The following is a 27,565-nucleotide window of genomic DNA, read 5'->3' as shown; positions in this document are numbered from 1 at the left end:
CCCCCTCCTCGCCAGCGGGCCGGCAAGGAGAAGGCCTCTGACAGCAGGGCCGCAGCCGGGGAGAAGGAGCTGGGGTATCAATCCCCCGCTCGAGAGCTGAAGGGCGTCTATCACAACGACGACTCCGATTCCGACAACGGCGACCGCCGCAAGAAGCTGTACGTGATGTATGGCGGGAGCTGGGAGCTTGTCTCCCGGCGGGACGTGAAGACCCTTCGCCGGGAGGTCCTTTCGGTGAAGCCGGGGGTCCCCAGGGCGGCGCCGCACCAGAGGTGGATGAACACCACCATCTCTTTCGGGCCGTCTGACTGCCCGGAGAATATGGCTGGAGCTGGTGTCCTACCTTTAGTCACTGCTCCTGTCATATCCAACGTGAGGCTCTACCACGTGCTGATTGACGGTGGGGCTGGCCTCAACGTCATCAGTTATGCAGCATTTAAGCAGCTGCAGATCCCAGAGTCCAAGCTGACTCCCTCTCGCCCATTCTCCGGAGTGGGCCCACATCCGGTGTTCCCCCTGGGGAGCATCACATTGCCGGTCACGTTCGGGACCGAGGAGAACTTCCGCACAGAAAGCGTCATGTTTGATGTTGCGGAGGTGAACCTCCCGTTCAACGCTATCATTGGCCGACCGGCACTCTACCGCTTCATGGCCATTGCCCACTATGGGTATTTGGTCTTGAAGATGCCTTCCCCTGCCGGAGTCCTCACCGTGCAGGGCGACCGCACCGCTGCCGTTGCTGCAGTTGAGAGACTGCACACTCTGGCGGCAGAGGCTGCACGCTCCGAGGAGGATCCGTCCGCCTCGCAACCCAGGGCGCCTGCAAAGGCTCCCAAGGTCCAACCATCTGATCCGGACCAAGTTCCCGTGAAGTCGGTACAGATTGGGGCAGACGCCACCAGGACCACCCGCATCGCGGGGAACCTGGAGGAGAAATAGGAAGACGCGCTCATCGCTTTCCTCCGGGCAAATGTCGACGTGTTCGCCTGGGAACCGTCACAGATGCCCGGGATCCCCAGGGAAGTGATCGAGCACAATCTGAGGATCTACCCCGACGCCACGCCGGTGCGCCAAAAACCTCGGAAGCAGTCTGTGGAGCGGCAGAACTTCATCCGCGAAGAAGTCCACAAGCTCCTACACGCTGGCTTCATCGAGGAGGTCCACCATCCCGAGTGGTTGGCCAATCCGGTCGTCGTCCCAAAAGCCAACGGGAAGCTCCGAATGTGCATCGACTACACCAGCCTCAACAAGGCATGTCCAAGAGACCCCTACCCTCTTCCGCGTATCGATCAGATCGTGGACTCCACCTCCGGGTGTGATCTTTTGTCTTTCCTAGATGCATACTCTGGTTTCCACCAGATTCAGATGTCTAGAGAGGATAGGAAGCATACTGCCTTTGTAACAGTAGATGGGCTTTATTGCTACATTGTCATGCCGTATGGTCTAAGGAATGCCTTACCCACGTTTGTGCGAGCCATGAACAAAACCTTCTGTAATCTAATTAGAGATATTGTTGAGGTTTATGTCGATGACATTGTGGTCAAGACTAGGGTAGGATCAACACTAGTGGAGGACCTGTCCCTCGTCTTCGACCGTCTTCGCGCCACCCGCACGAAGCTGAACCCAGAGAAGTGCATCTTCGGCGTCTCAGCAGGGAAGCTGCTGGGTTTCCTGGTCTCGCATCGAGGCATCGAGGCAAACCCAGCCAAGATCAAGGCGATCGAAGCAATGAGGCCTCCTGGCCGCATCAAGGACGTCCAGAAGCTTACTGGATCTCTCGCTGCTCTTAGCCGCTTCATATCGAGGCTGGCTGAGAGGGCCCTTCCCTTCTTCAAGCTGTTGAGGAGGTCCGGTCCATTTTCATGGACCGAAGAGGCTGAACAGGCCTTCCAGGAGCTGAAGCAGCACCTCACCTCGCTGCCAGTATTGGTGGCACCAGAACCCGGTGAGCCGTTGTTTCTGTATCTTGCTGCATCTGCGGAGGCGGTCAGCATGGTCCTGGTCGCCGAAAGGATGGAGCAAACCCGCCAGGGGAGCACTAAGGTCCTCTTGGCCAAGGATGGTGAGCCGGACCCCGGACACGGGGGCCCGTCAGCCTCACCCCAGCTTGAAGGTCCGGGCCCCGCACAGGCAGGTCCGGAGGAGCCTCATCCCATTGGGAGCCCAGAACCACTGGGGGCCCAAGGGACAGATGCGGTGGACAAGGGCGAACCGGACCCAGGAACTAGGGTCCGGACCGTCCAAAAGCCAGTCTACTACGTCAGTGAAGTCCTCCACGAGGCAAAGGCCAGGTATCTTGAGACGCATAAGCTTATCTATGCAATACTTATTGCGTCCAGGAAACTGCGCCACTACTTTCAAGCACACCGAGTTGTTGTAGTGACCTCTTACCCATTAAGAGCGATTCTACACAATTCCAACGCCACAGGCAATATCGCCAAGTGGGCAGCAGAGCTGGCGGAGTTCCAACTGGAATTCCAGCCACGCCATGCGGTCAAAAGCCAGATCCTGGCTGATTTCATAGCGGAGTGGACTCCTTCCCCAAGCAACCCTGGAGGTCCGGCCATAAATGTTGGACCCCCGGAGCCGGAAATCAGGACACCAGTCTTCACCGAGCCTCACTGGACACTCTTCTTTGATGGGTCCGCCCGCGAGAAGTGGGCCGGAGCTGGTGTGGTCCTCATCGACCCAAACGAAGATCAGCTGAAGTACATGGTGCACCTTGAGTTCAAGGCCACCAACAACATGGCGGAATACGAGGCTCTGATCTTCGGCCTGACCCAAGCCCTCTCATTGGGGGTTCGGCAGCTTCTGGTGAAGGGGGACTCCCAGCTAATCATTAAGCAGGTCCGAGGGGATTGCAACTGCAATAATCCCCAGCTCGCGGCATACCTCATACACGTGAGGAAGCTCGAGAAGGATTTCGACGCCTTGGAACTACAACACGTTCCCCGCGAGCACAACTCAGCAGCAGATGATCTCTCTGCGAGAGCATCTACCTGGGCTTCTGTGCCTGAGGGTGTCTTTGAAAGACGGCTGCTGAAACCTACCGCCCAGCCTGCCGAGCCGGGTGACGGGGATCAAGCTGGCACCTCGAAGCTAGCGGTCCCGGCAGTATTCCACCTATGGTGCCCAACTAGGGCTGTGTGTTCTGTTGAGGAGCCTGTTGTCCTCACAGAACCACCCCTATCTGCTTTGGGAGCTCCCGATGCATGGATCTCCGAGATCCGGGACTACCTGAAAGATAACATCCTCCCTGATGACGATGTGTCCGCTGAGCGCATAGTCCGATTGGCTAAACGCTACGCGGTGGTAGAAGGGGATCTCTACCGCCGTGGCGCCAACGGAGTCCTCATGCGATGCATTTCCCAGGGAGAGGGCCGCGAACTGCTTGCGGAGATCCATGGAGGCGAGTGCGGAAGTCATTCCTCCTCTCGCACGCTTGTTGGCAAGGCCTTTCGGCACGGCTTCTACTGGCCAACAGCACTCCAGGATGCGGCTGAGCTGGTAAGGTCCTGCAAAGCATGCCAGTTCCATGCAAAGCAAATACACACCCCAGCTCAAGCTCTACAGATGATTCCGCCCTCATGGCCATTTGCTGTGTGGGGTGTGGATATCCTGGGGCCTTTCCCCCGGGCTGTCGGCGGGTACCGGTTCCTCTATGTTGCCATCGACAAGTTCACTAAGTGGCCGGAGGTTACTCCTGTGGTGAATATTACTAAGAAATCAGCAGTCGCATTCCTCAGGTCCATTGTGTGCAGATTTGGCGTCCCAAACCGCATCATCGCGGACAACGGGACCCAATTCAAAAGCAGACTTTTCCAAGAGTACTGTGAGGACATTGGCATCCAGCTATGCTTTGCGTCCGTGGCACATCCCCGCAGCAATGGACAGGTTGAGAGAGCGAATGCAGAGATCCTCAGGGGACTCAAGACCCGCACCTACAACTGCTTGAAAAAGCATGGTGCCAAATGGGTTGACGAGCTTCCATGTGTACTATGGGGCAACCGGACCACACCCAGCCGAGCCACCGGGGAGACTCCGTTCTTCCTGGTCTACGGGGCTGAAGCATGCCTTCCCCCAGAAATTCACCTGGGCTCACCACGGGTCCAGGCCTTTGACGAATCCATGCAGGAGCAGCTGCGGTGCGACGACGTGGACTTCGTTGACGAGCGAAGGTGGCGAGCAGCGATCCGAAATGCACGCTACAACCAGGCGCTCCGGCGCTACCGTCAACGGTTCGTGCACAGTAGGGAGCTCCGGGCTGGCGACCTCGTCCTCAGACGGATCCTGAACCGAGCGGGGCTCCACAAACTCTCCCCCAGCTGGGAGGGGCCTTTCAAGGTTACAGAGGTATGCCGGCCCGGATGCGTTCGCCTCGCCACAGAAGACGGAGTACCGCTGCCCAACCCGTGGAACATAGAGCATCTGCGTAAGTTTTACACCTAGGCAGAGCAGGGAGATAACCTTTCCTTTGTAATAAGATAGAGTTAGCGTGCGGCCCGGAGCGGTTGAGGGCCACCCTCGTAAACCCGACCTCTGGCATCCATCGCACTAGCGGCTAACGCGCGGCTCAGAGCGGTAGAGGTCCGACCTCATAAACCCGGCCTCTGACATCCATCGCGCAAGCCATGTACATCGAGATTGCAAAGGAAAGATTTTTTCCTAATTCTGTCTTTGTGTCAAAGTTAAATTACGCATTTCGATTCTCGTAATTTTCGCTTTTTTCTAACCCCCGCGGGACCTCTACTCTTGTTGCTGCAACTAAGATCTGCATTGAGCTGCTGGACTACCGTACAGGTCCGGACCCTCTTGCTGCAGGAGCGGGGTCCGGACCCCTAAGGACCTACTCTGGGGAGCGGGTACTTGTTTCCTGGGGTGGTTCGGAGCCCAGTGTAGCCGCTTAGCTGGTTCCGTACCCAAAAGCCTGCACTCTCCACCACCCTGTAACGAGTACTCTAGTACCTGGAGCCGGGTAATTGGGGGCCCGGACCTCGTCCCAGATCAAGAGCTGGCTTCCTAAGTCCAACACGGCGTGTCCAGCACCATATCTCAAAGGATCGAGCACAGCAAAGTGACCTCACCCACTGCTGCGAAGGGTCTAGGACGATGAAGCCAGGTCCGGAAAGATCGTGCTGTTTCCTGGAGTGGTCCGGAGCCCTGCGTAGCGCCTTAGCCTGGTTCCGACCCTAAGCCTACGCACTCCCCCACTCTGTAACAAGCACAGAGCTACCTGGGCCTGCGCATCTAGAGTCCTAGACCTGGTACCAGGCCTGGGATTGGTCAGGAATGAGCCCCGCGGGTCTGCTCTAAGCTATAACTTTGAAGTGGTACACAGGTTCAAACCTGGCCAGTGGTAGACAGTCTCAAACCATTGAGCCTATCTACCAGGGGGGCCGAGTATCTGCTTCAAAGCTTTCATGCAGGATAAGAGCCAATCTCGGTGGTAGACAGACTCACAGCAGCTGAGTCTCTCTCCCAGGGGGCCCAGGCATCCGCTTTGTCCCACACATCATGGATGGATTCTGCATGCGTCAAATAGCTAAGTTGCAGTATCATTGCTACCATATAAGCAAATTTGATTCTTCTCTCTGTACTCCTGTATACCACGCAGGGAACAAGGCGCTTGCTCGCCTTGCAGGCTATGTGACACCTATGCCCAAGATGGCAGACAGGTCCAGACAACTGAACCTATCCGCCAGGGGGCCAGGGCGCCGGGGTGCCGCATACCGCAAATCAACAACCGCCAAACAGCTAAGTTGAAGTTTCTTCTATTTCAAAAACTTTCAACTAATACAATGTTTGTTACATAATGCAAAAGAAAAAAGATACAATCCCCAGCCTAAGGGTCCGCAGGCTCTCGCTTGAAGTAGGCGGCGACGAAGTCAACGACCTCCCGCACGCTGTCCCGAGCGGCGGCCTCCGTCTCTGCTACAGGGCCATCGACCACGGGCGCCAGCGAGATGGCCGGGTCGTGGCTCCGGAGGCAGGTCAGGATGTGCTCCGCCACCATCCGGATCAGCTCGCGGCCCTCGGTTTCAAGCTGTCCAGTAAGGACCGGCCCCAAGCGCTGGAGCCTATCCGAAGCGGAGCTCAACACTGGGAGGGCGTCAGCTATCGAAGCTGGCGGCTCCCCCACCTGGATCGGGCTCATTCCAAATGGCACCAGTGCGAGGCTCGCTTCGGCCGCCCAGTCAGCGATCCGCTGAGCTCCAGCGCGCTGGTCTTCCTGGTGCTTCTGGACCGCCTCCCGGACAGCCTCCTGCACCCGGGTGTCCAAGGCCGCCTTGGCCACCTCCAGCTCGCGGGATCTCTCCTCGAGTTCGCGGGACCGCTCCTCCAGCTTGGTCTCCTTCTGCTCCGCGTATACCTTCCGCTTCTTGAGCGACTCTCGCTGGCGCCCAAGCTCCTTCTCTATGGCGGTGGCGTGAGTTTCCCGCTTGGCAAGAGACTTCCGGTCCTCTTCCAAGTCCGCCTCGTCGGCAGTCAGCTGGCGGGCCCTCTCCTGCAGTTGTTCATGCCATCCCTGCAGAGTCGCAGAGAAGACGTCGAGCTCCTGCCTCCGGACCTCGAGGTCCTCGCTGCGAGTCTCCAGTTCTGACTGCTGGGCTGCGAGGTGAGCCTCGAGGCCGGACCGCTGAGCAGCAAACCCAACAACCTCCAGGGTGAAGTCCTGCTCCCGCTGTGCCAAGGATTTCTCCCGATTCGACACTGCGAGCTCTCGGTCAAACACCTTCTTAAGGCTGGCTCGGTAGGCCTCTTGGTCCGACTTGAGCTTCGACCGAGCTTCCGCAGCGCGGGAGGCTTCCGCCTTCGTGTGCGCCTCCAGGCGGGTGTGCCAGTCGGAGAGGCGCTGACGCTCGCTCTCCAGCGCAGACCACTCCCGCCGGAAGGCCACCTCGGCGGAGGAGGTTGCCTCTTCAATTGAACGCCGAACTCGCAACAGCACCTGAGGAAGCGGAGTCGCATCCTCCTCCGGGGATTGGAGCTGCAGGAGCCGCCTGCCAAACACCACCTCCAACTCTTCCTCCGCAGCAGGACCGGAGCTGGAGGTAGGGGCTTCCGCTGCAGCACTTGTCTCCGGCGCCTCCGCTGCCGCCGAGTCGGGCGCGTCCGGGCCCAGCTCCGGCGCTTCCGCTGCCGCCGAGTCGGGCGCGACCGGGCCCAGCTCCGGCGCCTCCGCTGCCGCCGAGTCGGGCGCGTCCGGGCCCAGCTCCGGCGCCGCCGCTGCCCCCGAGTCGGGCGCGGCCGGGCCCAGCTCCGGCGCCTCCGCTGCCGCCGAGTCGGGCGCGGCCAGGCCCAGCTCCGGCGCCTCCGCTGCCGCCGAGTCGGGCGCCATCGGACCCAGCTCCGGCGCCTCCGCTGCCGCCGAGTCGGGCGCCGTCGGGCCCAGCTCCGGCACCTCCGCTGCCGCCGAGTCGGGCGCGGCCGGACCCAGCTCTGGTGCCCCCGCTGCCGACAAGTCGGCCGCGGCCGGGCCTAACTTCGGTGCTCCCGCTGCTGCCGTGGCAGACGCGGCCGCATCGAGTGCCCCCGCCACCAATACGTCAGGGGCGGCTGCACCCAGCACCGGCGCCACCGCCGCTGCCGCTGCTGCTCTGAGCCCTGCAGAGTCTGGAAATGGCATGACAGTCAGCATCGCATCATGTGTCACGGAGTTAGCAACAGGACGCCGTACCTGAGGGTCCCGCACCTACTGCCACCGTCGCTGTCGATGCCGAGGTCGCTGCCGCCCGGGCACCTGCTGATGTGCCAACGGTGGTAGAAGAACCGCTGGGGCGGGAAGCCCTGGTAGCAAAGCAGAAAAGCCGTCAACACAAAAAAAAAAAAACAGAACACCGGCGCAAGGGAGGAGAGCAAGATGACACTAACCCAGCAGAACCGGGGACCCAGCGTCCCCGGAGCCCGGGCCTCTTCTCTTGCGGCTGCTGCTGTTGCTGTTGCTGTTGTTGCCCCTGCAGCTGCGATACAGGCGTAACCCGGGCCTGCGCCCGTTGCTGCTGTACCTGCGACTGCGGCATGGGTGCAGCCCGGGGTCGCTCCTGTTGCTGCTGCTCCCGTCCGCGTGCCTGCTGCCGCTGCTCCTGCAGCTGCTCCTGCTGCGGCCGCTCTTGCTGCCGGCGCGATGAATTCCTCGGCGGCGATGGTGGTGGTCCAGTTACGCCAGAGGACCCGTGGGGGCCAGCAGCCCGGGAGCTACCCTGGCCTGCGCCCTCGGAAGACCTCTGGCGCTTCGCGGCGGGCTCCGACACCAGGGTCCCGTCGCCCCGGAGTAGCCTCCGCCGGCCTACGTCCCCTGACGACGCACCGGAGCTGCTCTGGGCCCGGCTGGAGCCGGCCGCAGCCGCGCTGCTAGCCGCGGCCTGTTTCCCCTTCGTAGTGGCACCGGACCCCGCAGCGCTTAGCGTAGCCTGATCCCCGGACGAGCCAGGGATCCGGAGCCCACGGTTCGGGTCACCCCCGGTCTGCCGCGGGGCCAGTCCCCCGTCGTCCAGGGTTGGCAGGGTGGCCAGCACCGCCACCCTCGCTGGGTCCTCGCAGAGGGGGACTATGCTCTGCGGGAGGATCAGATTCTCTGCGATGAAGGTGTCTCCCGTCACGTTCCGCACCAGGACCTCCAAGGCCTCCTGGGTCAGGTCGCTTCCCTCCCCGCGGTGGGTCCTGCTGCAATCGTTGAGGCCGGTGAAGCTCCACGCCGGTCGCGGCCGCTGCTTCAGGGGGGCGATCCGGCGCTTCACGAAGTCGCCGAGCACGTGCCACGAGGTGAGGCCGCTCCCTGCCAGTGACCTGATCTTATCCAGCACGGAGTCGAACTCCGGCTGCAGCGATGGCTTGGCCCTCCAGGACGCTTTGTCGGAGGCGGGCCCCGCGGTCGGCAGGACAAGGCGCTCGTTGGCTTCGGTGGTGGCAACCACCCAATCCCTGCGCCACTCCTCCCACCTTCCGCCAGCAAGGCCCGGAATGTAAGGAGTCGGCAGGTCGCTCCTTATCTGGAAGTAGTACCCTCCCACTTCGTCCTTGCTCCTTCCGGACTTCACCAGGATGAAGAAGTAGCGGAAGAGGATGACGCAGGGACGCACTCCTACGAACATCTCGCATAAATGCACAAAGATGGACGCCAGGAGGAGGGAGTGGGGCGTCAGATGCTGAAGCTGGAGGCCGAAGTCTTCCAGCAGCAGCAGCAAGAATGAAGAAATCGGCAGCCCCACGCCGGCGGAGACGTGCGAGGTAAATAGCACGAACTCCCCGGCGCGGAGGTTGCCAAGGGGAACCGAGCCTGCTCGCACCCCCCAGCCGGTCTCCTGAGCGCTCCACCCGAGCAGGCGGCGCACTGTGTTCAGCTCTCCCTCGGTCTGGAAGCGACGGGGATGAACAAGGGATGCCATCTCCTGACGGGCGAGGAAGGAGCCTGTGTAGGGGGGAGAGAAGGTCAAGGAAGGCTCGGAGGCAAAGGGGCGCAAAGGCTGGAGGAAGAAGACGAATGCGGGAAAGCAACCATAGGATACGGTATGCCCCGTTATAAAGCCTGTCTCAACCAGCGCGCCCCGGAACCGTCGCCGGAACTCAAGCGACGCTCGCACCAGGAGTTAGCCGCCCAGTCCATGACGTGAGGGGCCCAGGCCCACCTGTCAGGGAGGGTGGGTAATCAACGGGGGTGCGAAAAGGCGGGATCCGAACCGTCGCCCGCGCGCGTGAAGCAAGGCGGAAGCCGAGCTGACGTGCGCGCATTAATCATAGGCGTGGCCGAGCTTTTCGGGAGCTGCGCCGGTGGTAAATGATCCGTTTACTCCGGCCGCAACAATGCCAAACGTCGCGCGTGTGACTAAGTGAACCGCTTATCGTGGGGCCCTTAGTCAGTAATCCGTTGCGACGTGATGAGGCAGCAACCAACCCAATGGGTAGTCAAAGCCGGTCAAGACCTGCAGAAAGGAGCTTCAAGCTATATAGTACCAAATCGCAGAAGTGGCCCCACCTGTGGGCTCGTACCTCCCCCAAGGTGGGCCCGGGGGCCACTGTCGGTACCCTGCAACAGGGATACCCACTCTTACTGCAGCAAAGCAGGACCCGCGTAGTTATCCGTAGCTGCGCGGGAGAGACGGAGTAGCCAGGCCCCACAGGCCAGGCTTTTCCCTCACCAGGCCAACGGCCCCGGACCGTTCCCCGCCTGAGGATGGGTCCGGTGGCGCCACGTGTCTCCATGGAAGGGAAGCTCCAAGCTGACCGCCGAAGCCTCGGACCCCCAGAGGGGTCCGGGACCTCCTACGCCCGTCCGGACTCCCCTCACCGTGTAGGGGTCCGAAGCCGCCACGTGTCCCGGAGGCGTGGGATCGTGCGCGAGCCTTCCGGAGGAAGACTCGCCCACCTACCGCATTTAATGCGATAGACAAGGCGTGCTCTGCCGCCGTGGTACACAAGACAGCCTTTTGTCAGGCCCCGCTGCGCGCCGCGTATTACCAAGGAGCACAGTGCAGCCGCCTGAGCCGCGCCCGCGCAGAGCCCGCCTGTAGCATTAAACGGATACGACAGCACGGCACTTTTCCATCATGCCGCCTACGCCGCAAGCTACACCGCCCGCTTAAGCAATGTGACGGGCGGTGTCACTAGCTGCGACGGGCCTGACCTGACAAGACGACGCTAGGACATGATGGACGAAGGGCTCCGGGAGCAGGCGAGGGAATCCAAGAGAAAGATCTCCTTTGCCTGCGACGCCATAATGCATGAACAGTGCGTTAGGTTATACTACATCGTTGGACCCACCTGTCGGGGATCCAACGACTGTGTACGCGCCCCCTTGAGATATAAAAGGGAGGCGCTCGCTGTGCACAGGAGGATCCATACAGACTCAAGCTCTCGCACCTCCTCACGCTTGTGGGAAGGCAATACAGCACACAGTGGATGTAGGGTATTACGCTCCGGCGGCCCGAACCACTCTAAATCCTGCTGTGTTTCTTGTGTTCTGGAGGGAGATCGATCTAAGACTAGCTACCCCCTGAGTACACACCCTCTGGGCTAGGGCGGGTGCCTTCCGCCACCCGGCCGTGGTTTGCAGCACCACGACAATATATATATATATATGGTCAGTTTGGAAACACCCACCCTGTGTTTTTGACGACCACCTGTACAAATGTTCTTGTCTCGTTGATTTTATCTCTACCACAACTTATTCATTACAACAATCGCCGCCGTCTTACCGGATACCACGATAACAACTTTGTCGCAGGCGTAGCGTACCGAGTGAATGCTCTACTCTCTCTCTACACACACACACACTCTAAAAGAAGGCTATGTTTGCAGATTTTTCTTAAGAAAATAGCATTCATTCTCTCACGCAGTTCCATTGCTCGCATTCATTCTACTCTTTACTTTATTTTTGCGTGGACATATATAGCTTCACTATCTTAGTTTAACTGCTTATTTCTAACGAACAGCAAATGTCATTCTCTATTTTGTTTACTTTGTGCAGAGAAAATTGCAGAATTAAGACTCAAACATCGCACTTTGCATATCTGCAGTTCTAAACATCAACTTTGCAAATTGGGGATCCCAGACATCACCAAGTCCGAAAAATACTTGTGTGAAAACAAAACAAGAATTGAAAAAACGTGATTTTTGACTTTTGACCAAATCAGCAGTTCAACCCTCTGGCACACGTTATGCAATAACCTAATACTGCAAGGGCCAAACCATAAAAGCACCGTCCGCGAAGACCAAGACAATACCATGTCAAACCCAAGGAAGGGAAGGCCTTAATTTTCCCTTTCCCCAACTAACACGACACCCTCTGATTCCCCCAAATCCGCCGCCATGGCCGCCGCCGCCGCCGGCAAGCTTCTCCTCCTCGCCGCCGTCGCCGCGGTCTCCTTCATCGCCGCCGACGCGCGCCCGTGCGGCCACGCGCAGACGCTCCTCATCTCCTTCTCCTCCGTCTCCAGGCCCAATCCGGACCCCACCAACCCCGCGCCCCTCACCACCACCGTCGTCACCGTCCTCCGCGTCCGCCGCCTCGGCCCGCACCAGATCCGCCGCACCGAGGCCCTCCCCGCCGCCGCGGCCTCCCAGTCGGAGGTCGCCTCCTCCATGCAGGACCGCGCCAAGGACATCCTCGTCGTCGTCTCCGGCCTCCTCTTCGGATTCGGCTGCGGCGCCCTCACCGCCGCCACCATGTACCTCGTCTGGTCGCTCATCGCCTCCACCTGCGCCTCCGGCTACGACGACGTCTACAGCGACGACGAGGACCAACTCTGCGACTCGGAGAGCCCCAAGAAGGCCGGCTACGTCATCATCCACGACGCCGAGGAGTACGGCGCCGGTAAGAACTAGGAATTGGGGATCCGTCCCGTCCCGTCCCGTCCGAGGGCGCTTCACAATAATATTGCATGATTTACTCGGAATTAAATTATGCAGTATAAGCTGTACTATGCACCTATATATATATATGTTGCGTCTGTCTGATTCTGTCTATGTATGTCGTTTGGGGAAAGGAAATTGAAATTATGAATGAATACGCTCTTGATGTGTGTCGTGTTCCTACCTAGTCAAACTGAAACAATTCCTACCTTGTTATTGCAAAACATGCATTACCCTGTTGACTGCCACCGCTAAGCAAAATCTGGTGTTCTTTCTACAAGTCATGGTGCAATGTCTGGTTGCCTGTGCAATCGTAGATTAGAAATGTGTACAGCTTCCTCCTGCCCTGATGGACTTATTTTCATTTGATAGTCTTTATATTTGTTTGATTGTCTCGTACAGAGTACATTGCTCCAAAGCAATCTGATTTCTCCTCCACACAGTAATCATATTTGAATGGCAGGATCATTTGATATTGGAACTTGTCTATGAATATGACCATGCATCCTCGGCAGTTTTCCAGATTTCTGAGAGCATTCTACTTTGGATGTCAACTATATACTATATAAGAACCTCTTTACTCTTCTTTATTTAGGGCTGATCTGTACTGGCAATCTGGTTTGTTGGAGTGGCTAGCTTATCTGGTCTAAATCTAGTTTTCTATTTTCTGCTTGGTGGTTTTCCCTACGATGAGCTTATCCTTTTGCAGTGATGGTTGCTGTAGCATTGTCTCCTGCTTGTATTAGCTGTATGTTTGGATCAAGTTTTGGTTATTGGTGCTAAGATTGTACAGGGCAATCGTGTAAGAATTATGCCCTTGGCCTACAAAATCTTCTAAGGTTGCACGTGCTGCACGGTGTGATGCAGACTTTGACAGTGGTATCGGGGCAAATGCCTGCCTACTGAAACATTTGATTTCTGAACATTTGCGTGATTCTGTTGTGTACGCTTTCTTCTCAAACTAGACTAGAGAAAATTGCAGCACATTTGTTGGCGTCCTGAACACATTAGATCCTTTCTTGATGGGTCCCGTCCCACAACCCTTCAACTAAACGCATTCGATCCTTCCACCGCCACAACTCCATCCACAAGAACGGAAAGCCAAGCAAGAAAGTTGGCCCGTGGACCGCTAGAGTTATTCTAGTTTTTTATACTTTGTTCTGCTGGCTTCCAGCATCAGTCATATTTTTCTCTCACACTAAACCAGCCACCAGCAGTAATTTTCTCTCACAATCCAACACCAGCCGCAGCCAGCAGAACATAGTGTATGTTATGTTTCTCCTTCGCTTTGTTAGTTGCAGAGTTTGAGTGCCTCCCTTTTATGTAATATCGAACTTGTAGAACTCTATTTCTGCTTCACCTCCCTTAAATGACAATGCGGTGCTCCTGCAAGTTTTTCAAAAAAAAAAAAGAACGGAATGAAGAGTTTCACTTTCATCGTGATGTTATATCTTAAAAAAAATCACGCGAACTTAAATGCAAACTGGGCCAACGGTAAGAGATTTCTTGAACTGGACTGGACTTGGCGCATTTATGGGCCGCAGTCCATGCAGAATGCCTCAGCCTTCCTTCTCCTCCTCTGCCGTTTTCTGTTGGAATCGCCGCCGCCGCCGCCGCCGCCCGCCGGCCTGCACCCGGTGCTCGCCGCCACTTTGCCTAGCTAAAGACACAGCGGCAAAGGCAGGTCCCGTTGCTTTCCTGGCCCGAACTGGTGCTTTAGGCTCCACCCCCAGGAAGATCTCCCCCAAGCCAGGAAGCCCTCACCATGGCGGAGCCCTCGCCGCCGCCGCCGTCGAACGCTGGCCTCCGAATCCTCCTGTCCAAGGACCGGCCTCCTTCATCCACCGCAGTATCCACCGTATCCAGTCACGCCGACCGCGACCGCATCATCGTGAGCTCACAGTCCCTCCCGCGGTCCCGCATCGTTCCTCAACCCTAGCTGCCCTCATGCTTGGGGTTTTCGGCCGTTATTATCTTGGTAGGATAGGACCAAGGCTTCTGGCTTCTGTGATTGCTAGTGCTATCGAGATGCAGCGCCCTTGATGCATCGTCATTTTTCCACCCCTGTTTCGACTTGCTTCGAAATATCGGTTGCAGATCAGCATGAAACTTCAGGCTGCACACACCCATTAATGCGGTATATCAGCAGTTAGGAATGGGCATAGTTAGAATAATGAGGGAACTTTTACAAGTATAATTATGTTATGGCTCAAAAGTTTAATGAAAATGCTCTACAACTAGTATATTCTTGGCCAGATGTGATTTCATGCTTTCTGCAGGGAGTTTTCCGGAGTGCGCTCTCTAGGACTGAACCCCCAGAAACATTTGCCCTTCAGACAGTTCAGGAAGCAATTAAACCTCAGGTATATAGTATTCATCAGTCATCTTGATTGATGATGATGTGCCGTTTCTGTTTGTGATGCATGTTATCATTGTACTCTATTTTACCTGGCTTTACTGAATGCCTGTATCTTAGATAAGTTACGTGTCTGATTTGCATGCAGTTTGGGGGTCAGTTACTCATCCGATTTGACATACGTATTTCATTTCTCATTTCGCAGAAGGAAACAGTGCTGGTCCTAGAGGAGAACCAATCCTTGGAAAATGCTCTTCGAACGTTGCTGCAGGAACTTGTGGTAAGGTTTCTTATGTGGCTACACGAATCTTTGTTCTCACCTAATGATAAAATTGTTAGGGATTGTTATAGGCACCTGCATTTTTCGGGACCACTGCATCATTAGGAATACCGTGTTTCTGGGTAGCAGGGTTTTCCTACAGATTTCTAGTAGAAAATGGAAGGTTAGGTGCATTTTTTACTTGCAATACTAGAAACTACTGATTACTGATTCTGTTTTATACTTGTATTCTTAGTCATCTGCAGTCCAATCAGGTAAAAAGATTATGCAATACGGAAACTCCTTGGATAGCGGAGAAAGCAATTGCCTTATAACTCGCCTTCTTGGTCAGTTGCAGTTCTTGCACTATTCTTTGTTCAAAACCGTATCTATTTGAGGACCTCTAGGCATCAACTTCAGAATTCTGATCGCTATGTGGTGCTTATGTAGCATTAATTTCTGTTCTGAGAAATCAAATTTCTGTCCTGTTAGATATTGTTCTTTACCTTTGCGAAAGAGGTCATGTCGAGGGTGGTATGGTCTTCCAGCTGTTAGAAGATCTAACTGAAATGTCAACAATCAAAGACTGCAAAGATATCTTTGGTTATATTGAGAGCCAGCAAGATGTACTGGGGAAGGTAACTGTGATCCTTATTTTATTCTGTTTGGTTAGTTCTGTTAGGTATAGAAGACGCATGTTTCTGTATTTGCTGATGGACTCTCTTGTTTGGTTGTTTATAGCAAGAACTTTTTGGACGTGGAAAACTAGTTATGCTAAGGACTTGTAACCAACTTCTTCGAAGATTATCAAAGGTTAGATTCATTTGTTCTATTATTTCTTATTACTCTTTGAAGTTTATTTGCTGTTGCTTTCAAATTTCAGTTTGACATTAAGTGGACCTGTTCTTTTAGCCAGCTGACTTGCTAGATGACTTGTAAAGAAGTACAAAAAAAATCAACAGACCTAGGAGGAACTTGGTGGGACTGTATAAATAATAAATAGGCACCCAAATTTGAGTCTAAGAGCCCCCACCAACTGAGCTAGGCGCATTTCCTTGTTATCTTGTCTATTATACTGATTATTCTAAAGTGAACTGCAAAGTGTGTTCAGTAAGAGCTTTGCTAATCAACTTTTCTCTAAGCCAAATGATCTAGTGTAGTATTGTACCTGTTAGCAAGGTGATTAGTGGGCTGGCCTTTGGGCCATGGCGCCCAGCCCATGCGGCTAGGGCTGCCTTAGGGTTTTCTTGTGATTGATTTAGAATAGGCAAGGATCTCCGTTGATTAGGGTGCCTTCTATAAACCCTAGACGCTCCTTGCCTATATATTGTACACCTCTGTACCCCTGTTTAATCAATCCACTAATTTCCCGTGCCATATTCGCTTTCATGGTATCAAGAGTCCTGGGTTCCCCTTGGATTCCTCTTCTGCTGCCCTAGCGCGCCGGCCCCTCGCCGTGCCACGCCTAATCAATCCACTAATTTCCCGTGCCATATTCGCTTTCAGTACCATAACACAAAAATCTTGTACCTTGTGAAGAGATGGCCCTTTTAACCTCATGAATGCCTTCATCTATTACTCTTTCTATCTACTAGAGTTTCCTCAGCACTTTTTTTTATTTTTCTTTTTTCTGAAGAGTAGAATGCTCCACTGATCCTTAAACTTGCCCTGCCGCTCCCCTAAACTTTAAATTGAAGACTCAGATCCCTAAACTTGTAAATGTGCTATTTGTGCTAGCATGAGTACACAACAACTGACATTGAGGGGGCTTGACAGCAATGCCATTTCCTTCATTGTAATAATTTATGGACCTAAATGGCATCTTGGTGCATTTTACTCTTCTGTTGAGCCAGCATTGATATTTCCTTCATCCTTAAATATCTCAGGCAAATGATGTGGTGTTCTGTGGGCGCATTATCATGTTTCTAGCGCATTTTTTCCCACTATCGGAGCGTTCAGGTTTGCATGTTAAAATATCCCTTTTCCCAACCTTGCGTTATTCACTTATTTGCCTCTTATTGGTTAACTGTGTATAACTGACTTTGAAACACCATTCACTTTATTTGTCTATTTTTATCAGCTCTCAACATTAAGGGAGTTTTCAACACATCAAACGTAACAAAGTATGAAAAAGATGCTATGGATGGTGAGTTTGACTCATTTATGTTCTGTAATGTTTTATTTTGGACCTCTGCAAGCTTTTTTTGTCCTACCTTCACTTATTTTAGTATGTGTCAGTCCTAAATGCTACATCCTGATCTATACTTCTATTTATCAGGAATCTCTGTTGATTTCAACTTCTACAAGACCCTCTGGAGTCTACAGGTTGATATTTGGCGCATCCTGTCATTCTATTTAATTGGAAATTATCACTCAATGTCCTACATTCTACATCAGTATTTTTTGTTTAATAGTCATTTTTCAAATATTTATGTTTTAGGAGCATTTCAGTAACCCAGCTTTGACTTCTACAAACCCAGCAAAATGGCTAAAGTTCTCGTCTAATTTGGCGGTACGAATTGTAGTTTATACAGTTAACTTCCAATGACATGCTTCCTTCTCGTTTTTCTCAGTGTCCTGTGTGCTCATTCTGAAACATCTGAATATCTGATTCATACTAGGATAATCACTAACTTCATTCCAGGTTGTGTTGAGTACATTTGAAGCTCAGCCTCTTAGTGATGATGATGGAAAACTTAACAATCTTGACCAGGAGGAAGATGCCGCTTTCAATATTAAGTACCTGACTAGCAGTAAATTGATGGGTTTGGAGGTAAAAACTTATGATCAGGTGGCTCTGCTTTACTTTTAGTGTCCACTGTTCTGATACATTCCATCTTTTCAGTTGAAGGACCCAAGTTTTCGACGCCACATCCTTGTACAGTGTCTTATATTTTTTGACTACCTCAAGGTACATTAGTTTGGAATGATGAAATAGTGGCATTTAGTTGGCAGTCCACCACAGTACAGTGCAAAATCATAAACAAATAAAAATATGTGTGTCAGTGTTCAATACATGCTTGTGTTATCATATTCACTATAATATTCCCAAATAGAAATAATTATTTCTTCCATACACGCTTGTATCATTTATTATATTCACTATAATATTCCCTGTTTTTGTGTATCCGTACTATTTTGCTTTTGACCATTTCATTTGACTAGCCTGTTACAATCAATGAAGTGCAGACTGCTGATGAAGTTATTTTGTTGCTTAGGCACCTGGAAAAAATGACAAAGAAGGTCCTACAGGGGGCATGGTCAGCACTGAGACTTGACATCTCGTTTCATAACTGTGCTTCGTCATTGTGATTTTGGCAAGAGCTAATTTGCCATTGTATCAGTTCTCATGAAATCCCTTGTTCATTTTACGCATGTTGTGCCTGCATCTACTAGACTGCAGATAAGACTTTTGTAAATATGTCCATAGAAACTGGATACTCTTCCTCCAATCTTTATCTGAGCCCTGAACAATAAATAATTGAATGCCGTGTCAAGCGTTGGCGGTCTGATCGTTAGGTTCTCCAATTTAGAAATATCAAGTTGCATCCAGAATAATCCAGAATATTTTTATCCCAATGTTCCACATCATCTCACTTCTCCCCTGCCCCAGTTGAACACAATGAGGGCAATTTTACTCCCATCTCATCTGCATGCATGGATAAATCCATACCAAGTTCAAATTATTCATACATTACAGTTCATAGATATTTCTCGAACCTTTGGGTGTGGATAAAACTAATTGTTTGTAATGAGCTGAAGATTGCTCCCCAAAAAAAATATATGGATAAGTTGGCTGTTGCATAGAGTAAATTGGTGGTACTACCTGTTTTAACAGTGTCAACCAACACTAACTGATCCTCACCCAATAAAGAAAACTTAGCCATATTGACTGAATCAGTGTATAGAGGAAGATAATCTTGGAATAGTTTCCAGCTGGCTAAGTTTTTTCTTTTTGACTCACCATGGTTCAACTATGAATGGTCTTGTATATTTTCCATTCAACTAGAAAGAGGAAATCAAATCCTGTGAAGAGCGTGTTAAGAAGCTTCTGGAGGTTATTCCACCGAAAGGGAAAGAATTTCTGAAAAGCGTTGAACATATTCTTGAGCGGGAGAAAAATTGGGTATGCTTTTAACTGCACATGGTACAAATTTTTTACCACTATTATAGGAACTCACACAAACAATGATTCTCATCCCTCTGGATACATCTTAAAAAGGTTTGGTGGAAGCGCGATGGGTGTCCCGCATTTGAAAAACCACCCTTTGAAAAGAAGTCAGGTCAGGGTGGAGGCAGAAAACGGTATGCTACTTGCTTAAGGCACTCACTGTCAGTCAATGGTATCTTTTTTACTTGAACAGGATCTGTTCTATAGGATCGTACCGCTGCATCCTTGACTGTCAGTCAATGGTATCACATCAAAATTTATTGCTCTAGATTTGTTTTGGAAAAAGAAGAGAGAAATTGCAATAACAGAAGTTTTTAAGTTTTCAATGTGAAACATACTTATTTCTCAGAAAGCAATCATATTGTTCAAATTTAGGATTCTGCTAAGTAAAAGAAATCATGGGATATTTTGCACAAAACTTAAGTATTTGGTTACTGTTGCAATCTGAAAGCTCGTTGGTGTTTTTCTTTTTCCCCCTAATCCCTTTTTATACTATCAGCAGTAAGGTGATAATGCGTGCTTTCTTTCATTCATTTTAGGAAGCCAAGATGGAGACTGGGAAACAAAGAGCTTAGCCAACTTTGGAAATGGGCAGAACAAAACCCTGTATGTACATCTTCCCCACTATAGTGCTTATTTAGTACTGAAATCGCATAAATTTATCAGTGTGGGGCCGTCGATATCAGTTTGAGGCCGTTCATACTGAAAGATAGGTGCTTGCCGCTTGCACTCCATTTCTGCTTGTATATAGTGTAGCAAGTTTTGGTGCCAGTGCCTTAGTAGGACAGTGGGGTAGTACTTGTGTTATAAGTTCTCAATGTCAATGAATTGCAACTTCTTAACTAGTCTAAAAACATCTATTTTAGTCAGGTATTTCCCAACTTGTTAAAGAGATTAAAGCTAACACTTCATTTGTGTTATTTGAAAAATGTCAGGCTATATAGGGCACTGCTCGCTTGCTATACTTCTTTCACATAAATTTCTTCTGTACTCGTGTACTTGTACCACTTATTTTTCACTGTGCAACTTTGACATTTAATTTAACCACTCACGTTTATTTTTTTTATTGGAACTGTAGAATGTTTTGACTGATCCTGACCGAGTCCGCATGCCATCAATTACAGAATATTGGAAACCACTTGCTGAAGATGTAAGTGCTTTGGCTTTTTTTCTGCCCTTTTTCTGTTAAGAAAGTGGAAAGTTCCATGGGATTATAGTTGATGTTTATTTTTCACTTTGTTCATTTGTTCTTTTGCTGCAAATGAAGTTGTAAACAGTGCTGTAATGACAGTTTAGAGTTTACCTATCAAACATGCAGATGGATCCATCCGCTGGAATTGAAGAGGAGTATCACCACAAAAGCAATCGGGTAAGTTTGTATCCCAGGCTCCCAACTATACTAATTGCTGGTCATTCTAAAATCTGACTTGATGGGAGGGGTTTCACAACCTTTCTGTTGAATTGATCAAAGTGAACCCTGCATTAAGCCCTTCCTTATAAAAGCAACTTGGAACTTACAGTCCTTTTGTTGAGTAAACTTCCATAATATCAGTATGGTTCTCAAATGTTTCGAGAAATGTTGAAGGAGGAATCTGTGCCTTTAACTAATATATATAGTGTAGGAGACTTCTTGTTATGTCAGAGCTCACCCTGTGGCCCTGCCTGATGTCTTGATCTACCGGCGTAATGCTGACATGGTTTGTTACCTATATTAACCCCATTCACACTCAAAAGAAAAATGATAAAGCTTGCCGGATGCCAGTATTCATGCAAACAAGCCGTCATTTGTTCCATGGGCACTGATTTCATAAATGCCATTTTCTTTTGGTGTTCCATATTTATATCTTGATGTGGGAAATATCATGTCATGTTTAACTTCCATGTAGATAGTAGATTGGTCTCAAGAGCAGATTTTGTGTGACAGGTGTATTGCTGGAAAGGGTTACGCTTTTCGGCCAGGCAGGACTTGGATGGATTTGCCCGGGTATGTAATATGCTGTGGATCATTACAACATGATTATTTCATGTGTGCAATAGTGTAAGATTGAATGAGTTATAGGTAAGAATCACCATGTCCAATTCAGTTTTCAGACTACGGGATTGAAGGAGTTGTACCTTCAGAACTCCTGCCACCTGAAGTAAATGCCAAGTTTTCTTCAAAGCCTGCTGAAAAGGTCAAACGACTGAAAAGGGAAGATTCAAAAGGTGCTTCAGCCCAACCCAAAGAGCCACAGGTACATGTGTGTTCTGCAGCATACGTGACACATTTTCTTTTCAGTGTTCATAGATACTAACAGTAGCATGTTTAGATTATTGTTGTGGATTCTGTGCAGGTTGCCGCCACGCCTGAAACTGATGGTGGTGGCAGCGGGGGTGACCCAGAGGAAGGGGCGGTACCTATGGATTCTGATAATGGCGCCGCGGAGGATGGGCAGAAGCGGAGCCCTGAGGAAGTCTCTGGGCCTGAAAGCGGACAGTGCGAGCCTGAAACTGATGCTGATGATATCATGAAAACTGAAACCACTAGTAGGGATGCTCGTGCCGGGGAGAAATAGAAGCTGAAATAGTATTTCATCAGGACAATGTTGTACCATTCTGACAATATTTTCGACTAAATTGTTTCGGATCCGTATGCCCCTGTTGGGTGTGCAACCATGAGCGTACATATATATAAGCATATTATTATTTGCTATTTATTTTGACTGCACGGCCCTCTCGTCTGATCATTGATATGGATTTCGAGTTTTGAAATTCGAAACCTCAACTACTTCCATAAATTTCAGATCCCGGCAACCTTCTTCAAATTCACAGGTACAGCTTGTTTTGAGTTGATCTCCTTGCATGCAATAAACAATTCGAACAAACAGCTCGATCAGCAATTTTGGTTGGTTGGTTTGTGGGATTCCTCCAAGCAACCTCCGGTGAACCACTCAATACCGTCCGTTTTCTCCGGCGCAGTGCACCCGGACGGTTCTGATCAACGGTCGGTGCAGGGTCACGAGCGCAGCAGTGGGCGGAGTGCCGCTGTGACTGGTCCTATATATGCAGTGGCCGGCCTCATCAGCTGAGGCTGGGCTCCCTTTTCACGCACTTCCAGCACAGGCAAAAACTTGTCTTCCAGTACAGGCAGAGAGGAGAGAGGGCTTGTCACCCTGTTCACACTCCACAGTCTCCACAGAGATCAAAAGGAGAGAGCTTCATCAGGAAGGGCCACCCTTGCCCTGCAACTGCAAGAAGAAGATAGTAGAGAGGAAGAATGGCGGTCTCTCCTCCCCCTCCGTAGCTGCCCTCTTCATTCTACTACAATCTAAGCTGCTGCAGTAACCTGTAAGTCCACCCTTTTGCTGTCTTGCAGACTAACTAATGATCCTTCCCTCCCTCCGTCTTTCTCTCTCTGGGCCGCGCCCCTTTGTTCTTGGTGTCCGCCAATCCTTCCCTTTCCGGAAGAGAAACGCGTCGCAAACCTGCGGATTTTGAGATGTTGTTGGCTGGTACTCCTATTTGTCAAGCACGCTGAATCTTGTATCGTAGCCTCGGGTCGTCGCTCCTCCCTCTCTTCTTGCATTGGGTCCTACAGTAGATGGTAGTAGCAGATTATTAGACCTTTGAATTGTCTCGCAAGCCATCTCTCTAGTCATAGAATGGTGGTAGTAACGCATTTTACCCCGTACTAGTAATTTTTATTTTGGTGGGAGAAAAAAAGGGAGCAAAGAAGCACTCCTACTAGAAGCGCTAGTAGTTACTCCTATTTTGTGCAGTTAAAACTCGTGGGAAGGACTAGACTAGATAGAGGACAATAAATAATTCCACTGCGCGGCACTGCTACTAGTACATGCTACTCCCTTTTGCGTGCAAAGCAAAGGCCAATGGGGAGTTTTTTTTTTGGTTTGTTTCTCAGAGCCAGCAGAGCCGTTACATCCTGATCAACTCAACTGTGCCTATTTGAGTATAAAAAAAGCTGTGCTTATCATTTTTATCCTGGCCGCCCACGAAATTACCTTGAGTACTCAATTACCTTCCTCAACTGCAACGCAATAAAAAGAAAGTAGTAGTACTAGGAGCATATTTTTTGTTTGGAACACCATTTGAACTGAGACTGCTCCCAGCCGAGCCGCGCTGAAAACACACACACACACACTCTACTGACTCCAACACGGCACGCGCATGTAGGGGCCAAGGTCAAGGGCATCGATAGCCGCGCCATGTCGCAGACGCCACGCAAAGGCCTGGACCGACCGGACCGGGCTCCGGCAGCACGGCCACGACGTTACAGCGACAACACCTCGCCTCGCGTGTCGTGTTGCTACTATTCCTTCCTACCCAGGCGAGGCCACAGTCTACTGTGGAATTGTGTGTTGAGCCGTATATTACCAGCACTGTTGAATTCTTTTCTTCTCGGTGTCCCTGCAAACAGTTGGACATATATACACACTACTACTACCGTAAAGTGTATCTTGTGCTTGTGCTACATACTTGATTCATATATATACAGCTTGCATGCAGGAAGGCTGGCAGTGTTGCTAGGGCGTTCATACCTCTGGAGCTGCTCGTGACAGACAGACAGACAGACAGGTGCCATCGCCGCCCATCGGACACCCACCACCTGGGGACAGGGGTGGAAGGGAAGCGAAGCGAGGCAGCGAGCTGCTGGCTCCTGCTGCAGACTGCGCAGCTCCAGGATCGAAGAAAAACAAGGCGAATCCCGTGAGGAGGTAGGCCTGATGGCTATGCTGCGGGAGTCGGCGGAGGAGCAGCAGACGCCGCCTGTGAGTGCGACTAGTGTGAGCTGCCGCCTGCCCACGTGCCCGCCTTGGCTGCAAGCGGCCATCGCAGGTCAGCATCTCCGTCTCTCGTCGTGCCACCTAACTAACTAGAGTAGTAGATTAGACTGTGCTTTTGGCTGTTACTAGTACCTGTGTAGTATGTACTTGTTCTGTACCTCATCAGTCATCACCATGAAATTTGGAGGAACGTTGGTAGCCAAGGGACTAGACTAGTTTTTACAACATCGAAAACCTCCTGCTTTTATCTTATCTTCCCCCTGTGATGCGCGCGCTCTCTCTCTCTCTCTCTGCTTGGGGTCGAGGTGGGGCGCAGTAATGAAAATGAAAGCCACAGCCCACAGCCACTGAAGATCCGAGCCTGCACGGCACTGCATTATAGGAGTAGTAATTAGTATAATAAATGTGCTGCAGCCTGCATCAGTACGTGACGTACTCCTTCCTTCCTTTTTGTGTGAGTGAGGCGGCTGGATGATCATGCAGCATCACCTAGGAGTATTATTCACCTGTGAGGACTCAGGAGGTCAGTCACGGGTGTCCTTTGATACGCTACGCAGTGGATTGATGACGCACAGCGGCACAGGTAGAGGTAGGACTCATTCTAGTTCTGCCTGGGGGGGGGGGGTGTTTCCATGATCCGTCCCTGGCCATGGTGTCCTCATGCCTCGTCTTGGCCATGCCGATGGTGATGGTAGCCACTGCTGCTGCTGGAATCCGGTGAGGAGGAGGTGACCTCACCTGACGGTGCACGCATAGCGTCATAGGAGGCAAAGGGCCAAATCCTTAGACGACGTGCGCCCTTGCCTTTGTTCCCTAGCTTCCTCTTGGAATCTCTCTCTCTCTCTATCATTTGGGTTTTCTCCATTCTTTTCACCTGTAGTAGGTTGCCGCGCTTTCAAATTTGAAATTTGAAACCCAACTCCCTCTCTCTGTCATCTACTCATAGGACAAGGCCGTGTTTGGTTACCACTAAAATTTTTCGCGCACGTTTTTCGATAAGAGACTCTCGCATGCATGAAGTACTAAACGAAGTCTATTTGTAAAACCTTTTCAGGGATGGGTGTAACTTTTCGAGACGAATCTAGTGACGGTAATTAGGTGATGATTTGTTACAGTGATGCTACAGTACCCATCATCTAATCGCGCGGTCAAATGCCTCATTAGATTCGTTTCGCGATTTACAGGGGGTTGTGGAGGTGGTTTTGTAACTAGACTTCATTTAATACTCTAAATTAGTGGTCAAAATTGCTACAGTATTTACATGTATTTCAACCAAACACGGCCCAAAGTATGTATAATTCCAAGTCAACGCATCATCCATCCGCCCTGGGCGCGGAAAACTACTTGTACTACTGCTACCTCGTCATGTCATGTCAATGCCGCCGGGCCAAAAGTAGGCCTGGCCGGCCCCCATCTCACGCACATGCATGCTTACCGTGAGTCAAGTCAGGTCACTCGTAACACTCCGCAGAGTGCTCGTTGAATTCAGCCATCATTATTTTTTTTTCACACCAAACTAGCCCCAGCTACGAACCACTAGTCAGTAAGCAGTATTTTTCTCTAATAATAAATTAGCACTAGACATCAGCCAGACCAAACTAGCCCCAGCTAGCAACTACTAGTCAGTCAGCAGTATTTTTCTCTAATAATAAATCAGCACTAGACATCAGCCAGTAGTATTTTTCTTTTATAATAAATCAGCACCAGTCATCAACCACAGCAAAACGAATAGAGTGATTGCAATCATCGCTTTAATCTATTACAACTAGGGTCTTATTTAGTTCCCTTCAAAATTCCAAAATTTTACAAAATTCTCTATTACATTAAATCTTTTAATGCATGCATGGAGTATTAAATGTAGCTAAATAAAATAACTAATTACACAGTTTGTCTATAATTTGCGAGACGAATCTTTTGAGTCTAGTTAACTCATGACACGGGACAATAATTAATAAATATAAACAAAAAATATTATAATATTTTACCTCTAAAATTTTATGCATGTAAACAAGGCTAGTTTGTGTATAGTAATTATTTCTGTACTACTGCATTGTTCATCGTGCTGCTGACAATGACATCCGGGCCATTCGTCTGAAATGCTTTCGATTTGCGTGCAGACATCGAGCAGCGGGTGCGCGCGCTGGCCGTGGACGTGGACGACGCCGCCCCCGACCATTCCTTCGCTGACCGCGCCGACCACTACTATCAGAAGCGGCCGCAGCTGCTGGCGCTCCTCACCGACCTCCACCACCGCTACCTCTGCCTCGCCGACCGCTACGCCCAGTCCGTCGCCAAGCACAAGCAGCGGCTTCAGCCTCACCCTCACCACGCCGCCGCCGTCTCCGACTGCAGCAGCTGCTCCTCCGACGTCGACTCATCCTCCGACGCCGACAGCTCGCTCTCCTTCCAGTTCCAGCACCCGCCGCCGGCGGCTCTCACCGATGGAGATGGCGATGTTAACGCCGAGGCCGAGTTGATCGTGGCGGAGCTGGTGCTGGCGTGGGTGGAACGGGGCATCCTGGCGGACGAGGCCGAGCGCCGGCGCGCGGAGGCGGCGCGCAAGATCGAGCTGCAGGGGAGCCTTGTGGAGGTGCTGGAGTCGGAGCGCCTGGTGCTTCTGGGCGAGAATGCGCGCCTGGGGTTCCGCGCGTCGGCGGCCGAGGAGGAGGCCGCGGCGGCGGCGGCGGAGCTGGGGTACACGCGGCGGCGGGCCGCGGAGATGGCGCGGCTGGTGGGGAAGCTGCGGGAGGACCACCGCGTCTGCATGCTGGGCCGCAAGATCGAGGCGCTGCAGGCGCAGATGTACGGCCTCGAGGTCCGCAACCGGGAGTGCCACGTGGCCATGGCCAAGTGGGACGCCGACCGCAAGGCGGCCGCCGCCGAGATCCAGAGGCTGCGCGCCGAGAACCGGCGCCTGGCCGAGGAGGCCGCGGCGGCAGCGGCGCGGCGGAAGGGGTCGTGGTGGTCGAGGGTGCGGATGGCGTCGGAGCGGACGCCGTGCGCCCCGGCGGCGGCGGTGAGGAAGGTCGGGCAGCAGATGAAGGGGAAGGACGGCAAGTACTACGGCGGCGGCGGGTGCTTCTTCGGCATCTAGAAGTAGACAAGGGCGGAAGGGTTCCAGTTCGGGTTCCGGTGATATCATCGTGGTAGGAGTATTAATTAATTAATTAATTACAGTGATGCTAGCGGGTAACGGGGTAAAGTATATACTATAATGACGTACGTGTTTGTCGGTGTGCTGACCCGGAGGTCCGAACCTGACTATATTGATGATACTGCGTGTTCCTCGTCTCAAATGGTTGATGCAAGAGGTAACACAGTAACGCACGGGTTTATCCTGATTCCGGTCGTGGGGCTGTTCGTCCAGCAAAGGGATGTGCGGGAGCACTGTACTGTCTTGCACCGGAGGTGCCTGTAGTAGGAGGTACAAGCGAGACGAGAGAGGAAGAGAAGCTCCTAGGTCTTTGCTAGAGGAGGAGTTGAATGAGGCGAGTGCAAATATCGGGGCTCAGAAGAGCGTATGTGCTCTGTGAGCGGTGTTGAGTGTTGTGTTTTGCCAGATCAACTTGTTGAGTGTTGTGTTTTGCCAGATCAACTTGTTAAGATAGAGTCCGCCTCCCCCTTTTATAGGCACAAGGGAAGGGCGGTGT

The 27,565-nt window shown here is 51.7% G+C and overlaps 3 protein-coding genes across 5 annotated transcripts; all 3 read left to right on the top strand.

Moving 5' to 3' along the window:
- The first annotated feature begins 11,691 nt into the window (after nucleotides 1-11,691).
- On the top strand, nucleotides 11,692-12,596 carry LOC120647606. Its single transcript, XM_039924460.1, has one exon. It carries the CDS (start codon nucleotides 11,806-11,808, stop codon nucleotides 12,319-12,321), a length of 516 nt encoding a protein of 171 aa, XP_039780394.1. The 5' UTR covers nucleotides 11,692-11,805; the 3' UTR covers nucleotides 12,322-12,596.
- Nucleotides 12,597-13,882: 1,286 nt separating this feature from the next.
- Nucleotides 13,883-21,841, top strand: LOC120647603 (THO complex subunit 1-like). The gene is made up of 21 exons (XM_039924455.1): nucleotides 13,883-14,239; nucleotides 14,628-14,711; nucleotides 14,910-14,984; nucleotides 15,220-15,310; nucleotides 15,456-15,601; nucleotides 15,705-15,776; nucleotides 16,850-16,922; nucleotides 17,044-17,109; nucleotides 17,242-17,288; nucleotides 17,404-17,475; nucleotides 17,608-17,736; nucleotides 17,809-17,874; nucleotides 18,182-18,223; nucleotides 18,973-19,089; nucleotides 19,186-19,268; nucleotides 19,674-19,740; nucleotides 20,213-20,284; nucleotides 20,453-20,503; nucleotides 21,059-21,118; nucleotides 21,219-21,368; nucleotides 21,468-21,841. Exons 1-21 carry the CDS (start codon nucleotides 14,114-14,116, stop codon nucleotides 21,687-21,689), a joined length of 1,911 nt encoding a protein of 636 aa, XP_039780389.1. The 5' UTR covers nucleotides 13,883-14,113; the 3' UTR covers nucleotides 21,690-21,841.
- A 349-nt stretch (nucleotides 21,842-22,190) lies between these two features.
- LOC120647604 (protein NETWORKED 1C-like) lies at nucleotides 22,191-27,211 on the top strand. 3 transcript variants are annotated; one of them, XM_039924458.1, is made up of 3 exons: nucleotides 22,191-22,461; nucleotides 23,642-23,967; nucleotides 26,033-27,211. In XM_039924458.1, the coding sequence occupies exons 2-3, from the start codon at nucleotides 23,856-23,858 to the stop codon at nucleotides 27,007-27,009; spliced, it is 1,089 nt and encodes a 362-aa protein (XP_039780392.1). In that variant the 5' UTR covers nucleotides 22,191-22,461; nucleotides 23,642-23,855; the 3' UTR covers nucleotides 27,010-27,211. The 3 variants fall into 3 exon arrangements, with proteins under 3 accessions (XP_039780392.1, XP_039780391.1, XP_039780390.1); XM_039924457.1 differs by having other exon boundaries at nucleotides 23,638-23,967; XM_039924456.1 differs by having other exon boundaries at nucleotides 23,627-23,967.
- The last annotated feature ends 354 nt before the right edge of the window (nucleotides 27,212-27,565 follow it).

This window comes from Panicum virgatum, chromosome 9K (assembly GCF_016808335.1).
Source record: "Panicum virgatum strain AP13 chromosome 9K, P.virgatum_v5, whole genome shotgun sequence".
Lineage (NCBI taxonomy): Eukaryota > Viridiplantae > Streptophyta > Magnoliopsida > Poales > Poaceae > Panicum > Panicum virgatum.
Note: the sequence above shows the minus strand (reverse complement) of the source record. Positions and strands in the feature narration are given on the sequence as shown.